Source organism: Megalops cyprinoides, chromosome 14 (genome assembly GCF_013368585.1).
Source record: "Megalops cyprinoides isolate fMegCyp1 chromosome 14, fMegCyp1.pri, whole genome shotgun sequence".
Taxonomy (NCBI): domain Eukaryota; kingdom Metazoa; phylum Chordata; class Actinopteri; order Elopiformes; family Megalopidae; genus Megalops; species Megalops cyprinoides.
The window spans coordinates 6,138,788-6,154,857 of NC_050596.1; the positions used below are offsets into that span (position 1 = coordinate 6,138,788).

The 16,070-nt window shown below is 47.7% G+C and overlaps 1 protein-coding gene across 4 annotated transcripts in view; it reads left to right on the forward strand.

The window, feature by feature from the left end:
- cdkl5 (cyclin-dependent kinase-like 5) overlaps positions 1 to 16,070 on the forward strand; it is a 70,261-nt gene that overhangs the window by 10,768 nt on the left and 43,423 nt on the right. For all 4 annotated transcript variants that reach the window (XM_036544905.1, XM_036544906.1, XM_036544907.1 and 1 more), the window contains exons 2-3: positions 3,222 to 3,462; positions 9,872 to 9,906. In XM_036544905.1, the coding sequence (XP_036400798.1) occupies positions 3,399 to 3,462; positions 9,872 to 9,906 (99 nt within the window). In that variant the 5' untranslated portion in view covers positions 3,222 to 3,398. The remainder of the gene's footprint in view (positions 1 to 3,221; positions 3,463 to 9,871; positions 9,907 to 16,070) is intronic.

A 16,070-nucleotide genomic window follows, 5' to 3' on the forward strand; every position in this document is an offset into this window, starting at 1 on the left:
ATGCAAAATGAGAGAGGAGTCACTGTGCAGTGTAGAGCATGCAGAGAGAGAGGAGTCACTGTGCAGTGTAGAGCGTGCAGAGAGAGAGGAGTCACTGTGCAGTGTAGAGCGTGCAGAGAGAGAGGAGTCACTGTGCAGTGTAGAGCGTGCAGAGAGAGGGCACGTGAGCGTGAGCTGGGTATTGGGTTTCACGCCACAGGATCCCTGTGCAGAGACGGCTGCGGCGCACGGTGGTATGCAGGAGTCCCCACTGCCAACTGCTGAGCGCTGCATGCACAGGGAGCGTGTCTCCTGCTGCCAGGGCTTCACAGGGAGAGGGCAACAGTGGGAAATTTAAAGATGGCATCTAAATGAAGACCGCATTCAGCTCAGGCCGGAGCGTCACGCTGCACATGTGTGTTTTAATGGTTAGTTCTCAGACCAGCTGTACATCAGGAAAATAGCTGACAAATAGGCCAATAGCCAGTCTTTAAACCTGTGTGTGGCGCAGTGTTGCCAGGATGGCTTGTGGGGCTCCTGTGTTGAGGAATCGTACAGCTGCAGGGAGTATTGTGTGGGGGTGTGGAGGGGAGAGGAGGCAGGTTTATCTGCGTAAAAAATGACTCTGGCAGTGTGTTTTCCACCCAAAACGTCTGGCTGTTCCTCCTCAACACAACTGTAGTCGTGAGAAGCCCTTGCTTCAGACGCCCTGATACGCATCATCACCCCCTTCCCCGCACTGTCACAGAAGAGCAGCACCGCGGTGTCGTTATAGCGTATGGAGTCTGGAGGCAGGGTTTTGCATGGTAATTATGTTTCACTGAGGCCGTGGTGGTGTTGGAGGCGGAGCCAGCCCGAGAAAGTCCGCCTCTCAGTACGATAAACTACAAGGAGGGAAATGCTAAGGGTCAGTCTTGCCTGTGTGCACAGGGGGCTTCTCTCCTTGGTCTCACCTCAGGGAAAATGGCTTCTTTATTTATTGGCCATTTCCTGATTTAATTCTTTCAGTTTTTTTTAATGGACCAGCAGCCTCAGATTTGCTTTTTCTGGATCATTGGTGTGTCGTTAAATATTTGGTATGACGGTAAGAGAGAAGGCCCAGAAATGTAGCAGAAATGTAGGGTTATTCCACACCATGGTCACACAGGTCAGCCCGTTGCAGTCCACTTTGCATTTAGTGTAGATTTTGTGGGTATTTAATTCTTGTGTGCACTAGCTGGCCTAAACAGAATATAATATCTGCTTTAGCCATCAATTGCATCAACATGCATACGACACACTTATTTCTCATTACATGTTGGTGAACGTCTGGCAGATTTGCATCCATTTCAGAGTTTTTGCTTTTGCTTGTGAATGTTTTTGGCAAACACAAGTTGTGTTTTCTGCACAATTCACACGCGAGAGTGAAGCTTGTTGTGACCTGTTATTGTTCATGTAAATGGTTTGATGTTTATGGTGTCAGTCATCAGAACTTCTGCGTCAGTACTGTGCCCGAGGGCAAAGTTCTCTCTCCGTGTCAGACACACAGTGAGATCTCCCACCAGTGTTTCTTTTTGATTAAATTAAATTTGACTGCATATTCTAATGCACGAAAGGCCAAATATGAACAGTTGGTATTTAATACCAAAAATAATCATAGGTATTGCTGTCGCGGTTCATTTGAAACATACAACCACAGCAGCAGTTATGCTGTGAATAAATTTCTAATTGAGACAGCACTGCTGTACCTACTATGTGTGTGTTGCTAACTTTACCAGATTACTTTGTGGACCTTACCTTTAGATATTGTACAGGTTAGTCTGTCTACAGTCCTGCAGTGGTACAGTTTCTGGCTGGCTCTCCTCATTTTTTACAGTTCTGGCTGGAGCGTCTGACTTGGCTGTCTGACGCTAAGCTGCCCAGACCCTGTTTTATGGGAATAGTTGTGCTTTTCAGTGCTGCAGTGGAATGGCTCTTCATAGCTCCATTTGGGTTTTACTGTTCATGAACAGAGTGCACCAGGTCACAAGAACCCTTCCACTGCCGACCACATGCAGTACCCCCTAAGGATGCTAGGGTACCACACCACACTGTTGTGTCATCACCATATTCACAGTATCCGAAACTAATCAGGAAACACCCATAACTGCAGAAACACGGAGCTGCTGCTGGCCTGTGGAAGGAGCACATCTCTCAGTTTCCCAAATTATCACTTTTACACAAAAGTCAACTTTGCAGCTGGTTTGACAACTCTCATGAGAATTGGGACTGCTGGTTTCTGTAAAGCCATCCTGCCATGTGTCAGTCAAGCCACTTTCCTCATTTCAAGTTCCAAGGCAGGAGAAACTTCTGAAACTCTGAGAAATGGAAGCATACGGAAAGCTAATTTCCTGAAGAAGCAGAGTGAATGAATACATATGCAGTGACCAAATTCTGCCGGGACACGGTGTTACCATAAAATGCTGAAAGCAATGATGGTGTGCTGAAATGCCAAACTGAAATGTTGCCAACAGTGCAGATAACGCCCAATCCCTGCAACAAGCGTGCAATTGAGCATTCTAATTCAATCGCATTAGAACCAGTTTACTAGCTGCAGGAGATCACACTGCTAATGGGAGAAGCCCTGTGATACAGCTGATGTTACCGTTTCTTCCCAGTCTTTGTGACTGAATTTGAGCTATATTGCCTAACATTATATTATATTGCTATATACTAATGCCTTACTGTTCTTGGGATGTTTTGGTCTTTGAGTGTTCAGTTCTGAAGCTCATTGATATACATGGAGGGCAGTGTCATTTGAATTGGCTCTTGCAGTGCTGTTCCATATGCATGTGTGCAGAGCTTCTGGAAAGCAAGCCCTCGGTAAAGAGAGACAATATTTCAGTGCCACATTTCTGAGGATGTTTTGTGTATCAACTCACACAAGAGCTGATGCATTGTGTTTCTTTGTATTCATAAAGCACAGCTCAGGAAGAGCTGAGCTTTTCAACGGGGTAGTGTTTCTTACTCTGACCATCGAATGTATCTTCACACTACTGAATTTGTTGAAATGACGTTGCGCTCAATTGCATGTGATGTGTAATGAACTTGTTAATGTACAGTGTACACGCATATTTAGACATGTTTGCTGTCATAGCCACACCTGTGCTGCAGTGGGGAATGCTGGGGGATTTACACAGGTGACCTCTGACCCTTATTGCTCTAACCGCCTTTTCCCCTCTTTCCTCCCCCTCTCTCCCCCTGTTCTCTGTCACCCCCTGCAGGTGTGTGTGTGTGAGTGCATGTGAGCGTGCGCGTATGTTTGCGTGGCAAGCATGTAGCATGCGCCGTTTCCCGCAGCGACCAGGCTCCTCCGGGGACCCCCCACCGGCGCCGGCCCCCCCATGCGCTCCCCTCGCTGAGCCCCGCTGGCCCCGCCTCCTCCGCCGCCATTCGTCTTCATGAAGATTCCTGATATCGGTGATGTGATGAATAAATTTGAGGTCCTTGGGATCGTAGGTGAAGGTAAGTGAGCTGGTGGTGCGGGGGTGGGGGGGGGGGGTTGTAAATCATGTCTTCCCTTTGGACACGCGTGGGTCGGCCATCGGTCGGCCACATTTGACCCTGAGCCGTGGGTGGCGGTACGGAACAGAGGCCGTGGTAAATCACCGGGCCCCGCGATCAGAGCATCGCGCCGACAACACTGAGTTCCTGCCACCATCTACTCTCAGGCATCACCTGTGAGTGCCTTTCCCGTTTAACGTCAGACGGTTCCTGGTGTATGTCTCTCTGAAAGAGAACATCTCTACCACACCAGAAGCAATGGAATAAATGCACACTCGCTTCATTTGGGGTAGCAGTGTGGCATAGTGGTAAGGAGCCAGGTTCATAACCGAAATGTTGCTAGTTCGATTCCCTGCTGAAGCACTGCTGTTGTACCCTTGGGCAAGGCAGTTAACCCACAATCGTCTCCTCTGCTGTTAAGGAAGGAATTGTATCTCAAAGATACATTTCATGTTATGAGATTTAATAAGAAATAATCAAAAGAAGAGTAATTATGTAACTGATAACTACTACCAGAGTGGTAGTAGGAAAACAGTGAGATATAAGCTATGCTTATTTACAAGCAACATCTTATAGTAACGAGTTGACTTTTATTAAAAATGGTAACAGCGTACATTTTGGAAAGGAGGGGGGAGCTTGTGCTGAAACATTGGTTTCCATATTTCATGTTCAGTTTTATTTGGAGCTATGCTTATTTACAAGCAACATCTTATAGTAATGAGTTGACTTTTATTAAAAATGGTAACAGCGTACATTTTGGAAAGGAGGGGGGAGCTTGTGCTGAAACATTGGTTTCCATATTTCATGTTCAGTTTTATTTGGATTCTGAAACAGTGTGCGACTGTCCTCATTTTATATTGCTAGCCTGTCCCCAGCTAAAATTGGCTGTCTAGCCTTGCGTCTCCAATGCAGTTCCTTACTAGGTACAGTGTAGAAATTGGGTTACAGCCTCTCACACCGGACTGTGGCTGTGTAATGTACTCCGCACCTGTTTGGAGAGGGACGGAGGCGCATCTTCGGTTGCTCCCGTGAGGCTCAGGCAGCGGCGTGGTGCTCTGTGTCGTCAGAGCGAACAAGCTTGCGGGAGGTGAGAACACAGCACGCGTGACGCTGTCCACAACCTTCCCCCATGGTGCTCCTGGAGCCCCTAAAAAACCCTGGCTAAAAATTTCTCTCGCCCCGCATGTCCTCTGGCGGTGTTCCTGGCTCAGTGTCCTCCGCCAGCATGGTGGGCAGCCAGGAGCCCCCCCCCCCCCTTTACAGTAGGTGACCTCCCCTGCCATGGGCTGTTACTGAAACGCTCAACGCGGCTCGCGTTTCATAAGACTTACGCAAGGGCCTCACTCTATCTGTTTGACCCTCTGTGGGTTTCGGGGGTACCCGAAATTGAAAATCTGTTTTCCCTTGAGTTCAATTTGGATAAATATTGTCATTTTTTAACTTCACAGCCCCATGAAGTGGTTTTACTCCTTCAAGGTGCCTTTCTTCAAGTGAAACAGGCATCCATGCAAAGTTAAAGTTCAGTGCTTGCTGTGCTTTGCAGACAGAGAGACAGACAAACCCAAATACAGACAGAGCTTCACATTTCAGAAGCTCTGCCTGACCTTCTTTCACACACCAGAGTCTGCTTCACAGCTCTGATTAAGGTCTGTCCATCTGCTCAGCCAATCATGAATAAGCTGAGGGAAACTACACTAGCTACTCAAAGACAGCATCCTTTGTGTAGTGGTATTCAGACTGAGGCCATTTGGGGGAAGAACTGCAGGGGGTCGTTGTGTGCCGTGTATTTTCTGAATGAGTGCACATTACATTATCAAAGAATATAGTGATTTAAAAAACAAGTGTCAAAACATTAAATTCATTATTGTGTGGCCTTAACTCCTAAACTCGTTTCTTATTTCTTATAATTTCAGGTTGCTTGGGGGCTGTGCTAAAAATGTTCAGACAGCACTGCTTTACTCTCTGTATCTCATCCTTTCCAATAATAATCATTTGGGCCAGTCATTAGGACTGTGCTGTCTGAAGCCTGACACAGCCTGTTTTCGTTAAACCAACCTGTCAGAGTTGAAGCACCGGGCGCGTCAGAGAGTAGACTTTAGGGCTGTGACGCTCTCGAGAGTTAGGTGTGGATGACGCCTGTGTGCACTGATCTTATCACACTGTGTCTCCACGCCTGCTCTCGAAAGTTAACTCTACAACCTCAGTGGAAACATAGCAATGGTCTATGGCCGTGTTTCCCAACCCTGCTCCTGGAGGCACACTGTCCTGCATATCTTCTATGTATCCTTCCTGCTTGACTAAATCAGGTGTGCTCAGCTAATCAAAAGTGCCACTGATGAGTTCAGTCAGGTAGGTAGAGCAGGGATAGATAGAAGATATGCAGGACGGTGTGCCTTCAGGAGCAGGGTTGGGAAACGCTGGTCTATGGTATGGCTTACGAAATAGGCCGTATCCAAATGAGCAAATGAGCTTCTGTTGGAAAAACTCCAATTTCCCATGAGGATCAGAGCACCCTAGCTGGTCTGTGGGTTAAAATGTTTTTTTTTTTTTTGTGCACTCGACTGTAAATAATTCAGGGATGAATTAGACTGGACAAAATGTGCTGTTAGAGAAAAGAGGAAAAAAAAAAAACCAAACGGCATTACAGGTCAGCGATCAGAGGACGCGATCCCCGTGAAGCGTGATGGCTGGCCGCGCTCTCGGGAACGTGCTGCCTCTCCTCCTGGCTAATTGGGTGAGGCAAAGAGGCGGAGGCCCCCCAGGGGGATGGCATGGCCGGTCCTCTGGTGGCATGGATAATGGGCTGGGTGCTCTCTCTCACGCCGTCCTGCTGCTAATGCAATTTAGCGCCGAAATGAGCATCGCATTTTCCACAGAGCGACCGCGTAGGCCCCCAGCCCTTCCCGTCCTGTGCCTAGGACGCTGTGCTGCGGTCTCCCAGCGAAGCGCCTCAGCAAAACGTCAGCCTGCGTTTTCTCCGTGCCAGCTGTCAATTAATCAATCAATTACTTAATTAAGTCAGTTTATCTCAGGAGACGAAGGAAAGCAACTCTGTGATGTGCTGGAGTTCCGTTATAGTTTATTTATCTGTTTCATTTCTTTATCAGACAGTGTACGGTGTTAAACCTACAAGTCAGCATGTTGAATTTCGCTCACATTTAGCGAGATGCTAGTTTGCACTTCCGGGTCTTCAGAGTGATGTCAGGGGAAAGTGAGCAGTTCCTGCCGAACTACAGAAGGATCACACGGTCATACACAATTTTCAGCCAAGTGCCCTTCGCCGTGGCTGTTTTTATTCCTCCTGCTACCTAAAACTGAAAAGGTGTTTCCGCCATTGTTTAGTGGTGACAAAATGAAAAATTCAGCACCCTTTTATGTTCTGTTGAGTAAAAAAAATATGAAATATTAAATAAAAAACCAGAAGAGGTTTCTAGCTGGTCATACTTTGACCTGAATTGACTTGGGGGAGGGGGGGTCTGTACAGCCTTTGTCAGGACCGGTAGAGCGTTTTGCCTCTCGTGGGAGTGGATGGAAGCATGTTGTGGAAGGGTTAAAAGCCGCCGCTGCCCGGAATGTGCCGTTACGGGCTCTGATCCACCCCCTGAGCGCTCCACCTACAGATCGCCGTCACTCGCTGCAGCTCCTACTGCTTTTATTGTTGCCGTGTTTAGTCATCCCTTCCAAGTGAAAAGGCATATATGGAAATGCAGCCAGTGATTAGTTTTCCTGGTTTTTGAAGGAGGCTCTTTCTGCTTTGTATGTAGGGGCCTGTGGATGGGGACAGCCTAGCTCTTGCTCCTGAGGCGGGCAGCGGGAAGGCCCGTCGCTTTCATTTTGCGGCACAGCGGCGGGCTAACATTACAGAGGAGAAGAGTGTGTGTGCAGCTGGTAGCGCACAGTGGCTTGTTTGATTGGTAATGTTTTAGAGAACTGGGATTTCTTCATAGTAGGTCTTACACAGTGACATGTCTGACTGCTGACATCACAGAGCATAGGAGCATCTGCGCAGTCAGTAATACGCAGTGACCGGTTTGGAAGCTAACATCACAGAGAACGGGAGTGTCTGCGCAGTCAGTGGTGTGCTGTGACTCGTCGGGAGGCCAAAATTACAGAGAACAGGAGCGTCTGCGCAGCTGATGGTGCGCAGTGACTCGTCTGATAGCTAAAATCACAGAGAACAGAAGTGTCTGCACAGTTGATGGTGCGCAGTGACTCATCTGATGGCTAACATCAGAGAAAACAGGAGCATCTGCGCATTCAGTGGTGTGCAAGAAACAGCTGAAGACACATCTCTTCTACGCTGATCAAAGCAATTTCCTTCTTAAACTTTGTTTTCCTTAAAAAACTGGTTGTGCAGCACTTCCAATATTGTTGACTCCTTATATGGCTTTTTGCTTGTGTTGTAGTCTGCCTTAAGTGTAAGCCGCTTCGGATAAAAGCGTCTGCCAAATGAATAAATGTAAATATAATGTAAATGTGCAGGGACTTGTCTGATAGCTAACGTTGAAGAGAACAAGAGTGTCTGCGCAGTTGATATCGCGCAGTGACTCGTTTGGCTCCATGTTCCATGTCTGGTCTGCGTATCTACCTTGCAGTCTTTGCGGAACCCGGAGAGCTTGACCAGGTGCAGTCCACAGTTGTGCCGTAGTTTTATTTTTCATATGTGACCTCCTTTTCCTGTGGAGATGGAGAGTGGAGTGATGGCGTAGCTTCTCTTAAAGAGGCCCAGATCCCCTGGTACACAGTAGGATTCCTGCACTCTGAAATATGGATGAGTAGGGGGGAGGCGGGTCTGAGGTGCCAGCTCAGTACTGGCTGTTTTAATGGCTGAATATTCAGCCTGGAACAAGTGCAACTCCATCACCTCTTACTATCCACAGATTCACTCAGCCCAGCACACAGGTATTCACATTCATATACACAGGTAAAATTAATTCATCTGTCTTTTATGGGAGAAGAAGCCAAAGGAAAATTTCCTGTTTTCGGTGGACAAAATAGTTAAAAAACATCTTTTACATCTTTTTAAAACATCTAGTCTTTTTTCAGTTTCAGTACGCCATTCATTTACATAGCAGAGTCATTCAAGTACAGTTTCTGCTAGTGCTTACAACTGTGCGTAATGTATATACTGCATATAGATCTAGATGTTGCCCTGCTGAATACACGCAGGGCTTTTGTCAGGTTTTTTGAAGGTGTGAACCTCTGAGGGCACTTGAGTATCACAGAACTCTGTGATGATCATTTTTGACGTTTGTGACCTTTTTAATCAGAACATTTAAAGGTTGAGGTAGTAAAGCACATCCTGGAAGATGACAAGTTCCTGTGTCAGATGCCTTTTTAGTCTCTGTTCTTTGACTAGTTTTAATGTTCAGGTGAATCAGTAATGAATGCTGTTAGAAAGCCATCCTGTGCTCCCTCCAAATTGGAATTTTCCAGTACAGGAATAATAGCCTGCAACCAGGATGTTTTGTTCCTGTTTTTAGCACTGACACTTTCTGTTTGGAATTAGATTGAGACTGACCCCCTTAACAGGAAGTACCTGATTGGCTGATGTAGGGGCAGGGTTTTCAGAAGCTGCCAACAGAGACTGTCAGCTCGAGGTCTGTGTCAAAGTACTGTTGCAAACGCAAAAGCCTGCATGGTGTTCAGAAAATGCCACAACACATATTTGTTTGTTAGCGCTCTTGGTTAGGTGGTGGAGCCACATTCTTCTGTGCTCGTATTTGATAGAACACCCGGTTGATCTCGGAAGAGGTCGGAATGCCTCACTCAGAGTTCCACGGCGCTCTTTGACAGTTGGTGAGTGCTGTTGGGCTCTTTTGTGGTTTCTCTGTGAGTGCTGATGGGCTCCATGGTGCTGGAGAGCTTTGGTGTTCTGTACCTCAGGGCAGCTTGTCGTGCTGTCAGACCTGATAGCATCTCGAACACTCTTGAGTGGCCCTGTCACAACACTCTGTGCATAGATCCCACCCTCCCACACTCCCAAGTAGCCCTATCATGGTGCTCTTAGCACAGACCCTGCCCTCCTGTGCTCTGATTGGCTCCGTCATTGCGCTCTGAACACAGACTCCGCCCTCCCATGCTGTGAGGGAGTCTTGGGTGTCTGTGCATCCCCCAGCTGTGTCAGAGTCACACATTAGTGAAGCGCATCCCAAATGTTGTGGGTTCAGTTCCCAGCCAGGCCACTGATATTGTAACCCCTGAGTGTGGAGCCTTAACCCAAATAGCTGCAATAAATGCCCAGCAGTGTAAATGAATGACACGTGACCTATCCATGTGGCTATGGATATGAATGACTACTAAACGAATGAAATAAAATGAAATGGTGATGACTGCGACCAACCAATTTTCCTCTGCTTTTTCTCTCCAGGAGCCTATGGAGTGGTGCTGAAGTGCCGGCACAAGGTAAGCGGAGATTCTGGAGGTGCATGCATGGCATACATCAGCTGGGGCCTGCCGCGAAAAGGGGGCACATGGAAGCTGGTTTCACACCCCCCCTCCAGCAGCGGGATTACGCGGCGGTTTGCGGCTGTTCTTCCTTGCTCATCAGTGCGTGTTAATAAGCGGGAGTTAATCCTCGGAGCGTTTAGCGAAACTGAGGGGGAATTAGAGCGCAGGCAGGGGGAACACGGTGCTACAGTAGCAGCCCGTGCGTAATGTATTCATGTTCGAACATGACGGGAGCCGAGGGGCACTCCTGTAATTTGCTTTTAATTCCCCGGGTCTGTATGAGCATTCGATGAAATCTGAAAGGTGCTGCAGGTCCGTCTATTACACGCGTCTCAGACCCATGTATCAGATGTAATTTTCAGGGAAACAGCAGCACCTGGGCTCTTTAGAATCATAAGTGTGATGTCCAATCAGGTGTTACTGATTATCTGCCAGGAGTGATTTGAAAGGCTGCATTCTCTTTGGTGTGGTCTGGGGATTTCTTTAATCATGGTTAGAATGAATACACTATCAATTAGAATGTTAGGGACATACACTTTTCCCTGTTGTCTCATGTATAAATCCATTTAAAATTCATAACTCAAATGGATTCCATTGTAAAGATTACCTATACACTAAACAGTTGAAGGTCTAAAGCAGTGTATATGCAGTGATCAGATTATGTTTTGCTGTTAAAAGAAGAGCATAGAATATGTTTGTCTTCTAAATTGGCATTAAGCAGTTGTCCATATAATTAAGAAATTTGTTTGTTTTGCTTTTTTTTTTAGCCTTTGAATTCTTTGAATGGCTTAACAGATTCTTGAGGGGTCACATATTTTCAAGATGCTTGTGACACTTAGGTGAAACAGTCATCTGTCACAATAGAAACCTCTTGTCACCTGTACCATGAACCCATGAACGATTGAGTGCAATACAAGAACAGTGATTTATGAATGTGAACACCCTCACCACAGGCAGTGCATGCTGGGACTTCAGTACGAGTGTGTTATGTTTCCTTTCACCGGTGTCCGTCATATTTCTCGGCTTGGTAATTTAATGCTGTACATCATCGTTGTGGAGCCGTGGTTAATGATCTCGCTGTGCTGAGCACGCTGCGGTGGCCCTCGTGGATGTTTCTGCCCACGCATGGCGGAGTTCCCACGTTTTGTCCTCTAAACTCCTCCAGAAAAACGACTCCCACACATTCTAACCCCCCCCCCCCCCCCCGCATGACCCCTGAGGCGACCGAGGAAAGGCAGCCCAGCGCTTATTTATAACCCATCCCTCCATCAGCTGCTGCTCTGGAACAGTGTGCCCCCACATCTCTCTGCTGCGGTTCTCCTATGACAGCGCATCTCCTCTGTCTTCAGGCCCCTACATTCTGCAGGCCTCACGTCACCAGTATACAGGCCTGTCCGTCACATAAGTGCACCTTTAAATGCCCCTTGCAGCAGTGCTTATATGACAAGCTCCTGTTGGCTGATAGGTGGCGAGGGCGTGGCCTCTCACAGGTCGCTGGCCTGTCGCTGACATGTATTGCTACGTCTAGCGGGTCCTTGCCTGTGCAGTGCCAAGAGGTTAGTTTACCTTTGCGCCGGATCCTAAGGCCCCAGTTGAACCTTGTCATGGCGTGCAAGCATTTAGCAGTTCGCCCGCCGCTCTCGTCCTCCATCGATCCATTCACGCTAACCGGATCGATTCACATGACCTCTTGTTAATAGCACCGATTCAAGAAGCAGCACCCGGCGCACCACCGATAGATTCAAATCAGGCATCGATCGGCTTTCATTGAGCCCCGCTTAAGTGGCCGGGAGTGAAAATAACCGTGGCGCTGGGCCAAAAGAACCGACGTCATCCGCCCGCCCCTCGCAATTCTTACCGAGTGCTTTCGGCGGAGCTTCTGTCCTTTCATCTCTGCCAGAACAAACTAGGGCTGTTATTAGTTACACATGCAAATAATCACCAGCCCCAGACAGCAGAGGTTTCTTCAACACTGGCAGATGCTGGTCGAGCTCCCCAAAGTTCAAGGAGAAACGCTCCCCGACCCTCAATAAAAAAAGTTGCAAATTAAATGTTTCATTACAGTTTTGATTATTTTCCAGTTAGTATACTGTATATGCTGCAGGGGGTAGTTGCTTTAAATGGAGTCGAATTGCAAAGTTATGTAGTTATGAAGCTGTGAAGCGGGAAGGTGATTAAAAGGTGTCTGAGAATGGAAAGTGGAGGATGGGGTGGAGCCAAAAGCGGGTGGGGCTTACTCTGGTTCCGCCTCCACAGTGGAAAAGGGCTCTTGGTTACACAGTTTGCCCCCCACAGTGTAGTTGTAAGTAGGCCAGCGTCAGTGGCGATAGGTGCCTGAGCTGACATAGGTAGCTCTCACTTGGCGAGACAAAATGATAATGCAGATTCAACTGGAGTCGGTCCGGTACAGCCCTACCCCGTCAGCCTTCTTTTATTCTCTGTTAAATGAAGACAGGCTCTTTGATTTGATACTTCTAAAATAATTCAATGAGTGTGAAATATTTGGCAGTGTAAAATTTCCTGTCTTTGCTCAAAAATCCTCTAATGGAGACCGAGCCACTCAGCTAGTTTGGGTGAAGATAAATTGTTTTCAGGCCGTTACCTCAGACCCCAGCTTCAGATGCAACCTGTCAATATCCTGTTCTCTTTGGTTCGGTCGATTGCAAGCTAGCACTTGGTCAGCCTTTTAGGCTTTTCCAGCGCAGATGGTAACAGATTACCAAGACCCTTTCCTGTTTTTTCCCTTGAAGTACCATATCAGTAGTAATTTTTCTGTGTGTTTTTAATGCCTTGCGGAAGAATGACTGCTGGGAAGGTGAGATCGTTGTTTTCTCATGACCGCCCAGAGGTCTCATTGGATTCAAATGTGAACTGACCTGGGTACAGTGAGGGGTGCTCCAGGTGAGGCATCGTGAGCCATGATTGCCAAGCTTTATAATTCACACTCTGATTGATCCAGGGCCATTTGCAGAAACAGCTGCAAGCACAAAAGGCCCCCCCATTATACAGACCTGCATTACTAGCATTAGCGTTAGGCCTTGATTAGTGCAACACAATACGGAGAGGTACTCCTGAAGCTTTCAGGCCACAAACCCATAGCCACTGCTTTTACTCTTCTCTAAATGGACTGTAACTTTATTCACAATGTCACTACTTAATGTGTGGGTGTGTATGCACACATCTGTATATACTTACACACACACACACACATACACATACACATACACATATATATATATACTCTGTGTGTGTGTGTGTGTGTGTGTGTGTGTATGTGTATATGTGTGTGTGTGTGTGTGCGTGCGTGCATATGAATATATGTCCTTAAAACTGACACGTGATCTTCTGCAGTGGCTTCTGTATGTCTTCTTGGTTGGTTCAAGCAAGACATCACAGAAGTGCTAGTTATCATGTCTCCTGTCCAAACAGAAAAGGGAAATTGGGAGAAAAGCCTTTGTCACTCAGTCCTAAGTCTTAACCTTTCATCCATCAGTTAATCACGACCGAGCATGTTTACATAGCCTCTGCCATCAGTGCTGATTAATGTAGTCCAGGCTCCAAACCACTTAACATATTCCTATTTAAGTCCCAGCATGCACTGCCCGTAGTGAGGGTGTTTGCATTCACCATTCACAAAGTGTGCCAGAAAGTGTCCTGGCCACCCTGCCCAGGTGAGCTGCCCCTGAGGAGTGAAAGATTGAGAGCGTGCAGGTTTTTTCCTTTTGTCCTCCTCATCAGAGAGGATCAAGGCATTCCATGTGCCGGTTTTAAGGACGCCGGGTCCCCCTGAGCCAAGGGCAGGACCCGGTGACAGCCGGCTGATGTGGCGGCAAGCGGGTGGTGGCGTCCATGTCAGAGCGATACATCATTTCCTCTCTGGAGCTGGCAGCTGTCCGGGAGCAGCGTTTGTATCGATCGCTCCAGTGCGGGCCTCTGCCGTCTGCGTTTGGGGCGAGGCAGCGCCTCTCTAACGCGCCTGCCACTCAACGGCCTATTTCAGGCTTGTGCTATTCTCAGTAACACATATGTGCCTCTGTTTTTCTACCACTTGTGCACAGTTGGGGCTGGGATCAAGGTTTGTGGATTACTACATGGGAGTCTTGGTTGAGGCTCTGAATTTAGCCCCCTTGCACGATCTGTGCGGCTGTGTGAATGGCCGCTTTTTTGGGGTTTTTGGAGCTATTCTGAAATTCAGCGCTGACAGTCTGTTTATAGTGTTGAGCTGGAGATGAAAGCCTGGTAATAAACATCTACATGTTTAAGCCATTACAGTCTCATGTTATACAGCAGCCGATTGTATTGCTTTGGAGGTTCTGGGTGTGGTTTGATGTTGTTTGTCACTTGGTCGTCATGTTAGAGAAGGGGCTCATCGGTCATGCTGCTGCTGAGTGAGAAGTGAAAATGGACGCCATTGGTCCACAGAAATGAGGACTTCCTGTGAGGTGGCTAAACACTGTATGCACAAAGACATCACCCTAGACAACAGAAGTCCAGCATCTTCGTATTAAGCTGAAGAGTTGGTTGGAGTCTGCGTTTGTGGTTTTTGTTTCTGTGAGAAATCGTTGCTTTCTCCTTTAGGATTGCTACTGCTTTGTACTAACGCTCCATGTTGTAAGCCAGCACTGCTGGTGTTTGGCTGTGTGGCCTGTTTCTAGCATGGCCAGCGGAGATCGCCCCGCGCGTTCTCACAGCACGCCGTGCTCCTCTGCTGCTTTTCCCAATTAGCAGCTCTGAGGACGAGCCTCCCCCCTCAAAGGGAGTCTCCAGCACGCGGTGGCTCCCCTCACCGCGCCTGGATCAGCAGCATCCGCCGGGGCTCGAGGTAAACCCCACCAGCTCGCGGTCCCCCTCACTGCGCCCAGATCAGTAGAATGTCTGACAGGGCTCAAGGTAAACCGAGGAGGGAGTAGCCGTGCTCATGGGAAGCCAGCCTAGAAAGTGAAAGCCGGGCGTAGGTGCCCTATTAAATTTTGATTGGTCCTGTCTGAGCGCCCCCTTCAGTTCATCCTTCTTGGTAGGAGTTCACACCTGTATTTGCTATTGAGGACAATCACGCCATCTCAGCAGGCATGCTCCATAGCCGTAGCACGAGCCGCGTTCATTTCCTCCACGCCATTAGCCTCTGCTGCACTGTACGCCATGCGGTGCTTCACTCAGGCACGGTGCTGGTCCTCTGACTGCAGATTAAACACCGACGCTTCAGAATCAACCTCATGCGTGCCGCTGTCTAGCGAACCATCATTCAGTTATGCTTTAATCAAGTCCAGGCTCCTCACGCTGCAGGTTCTTGTGCTTGGTGGAAAATGCACGAATTAGGTTATCGTCTGCCGTCCACCTTTTTCAGATCCCTCCCATTACCCGGGACACTGTCACTCAGAACAGAGCTTAGCAGTGCCCTGTTTTCACAGACACAGAGGCACGGCCACATATCAGAATAAAGAGGCGCTCATGCAAGGAGTGCAGGTGTGCTGGAGGCCCTGGCTGGAGTTGTCGTTCTTCCGTTGAGGTTAAACTTTGAGGTTCACTGTTTCTAGGTGTGAAGGGGGACAGTTCTGAGGAAGCATCCAGCACTGCGGAACCTGGCAGCGTAGGCTCAGCCCGATCATCATCAGCGCCGACATCATGATGTTGAAATCGCATAACAAAAGCTAATAGGCCTCTGAAGCAGATTTCTGCATTGGCTTCTTGGCCCCCGGTCAGGGCTCAGAAGTCTTTCACGCCACAGAAAGTAAAGTTGTTTTGTTTGTTTGTTTTTTTTTTTGGAAAACTAGATGAAATGTGCTTCAGCATTCTTGTGGCTGTTAGGGACCCATAAAGGTGCCAAGGCACAAGCCTTGTTATTAATATGCAGGAATAGCTAAGCAGAGGAACACTTAGTTCCATTTGGCCCAGTTTCTGCTTATCCACGTCATCAGGACCCCATTGCACTGTGGCAGAACTGTTCTGTGTTCTGCATGTATCAGCCATAATGTTGTCTTAAATTTTATGCTATAGCCAAGATTAGATTTGGTTTTAAATTACCGTATACGATATAGCTAATGAATTTTGCAGATGTGAAGTACCCCAGCACATTGCACATTGACAATATTTTTCTCTTGATAGAGGGATGCCACACTCCT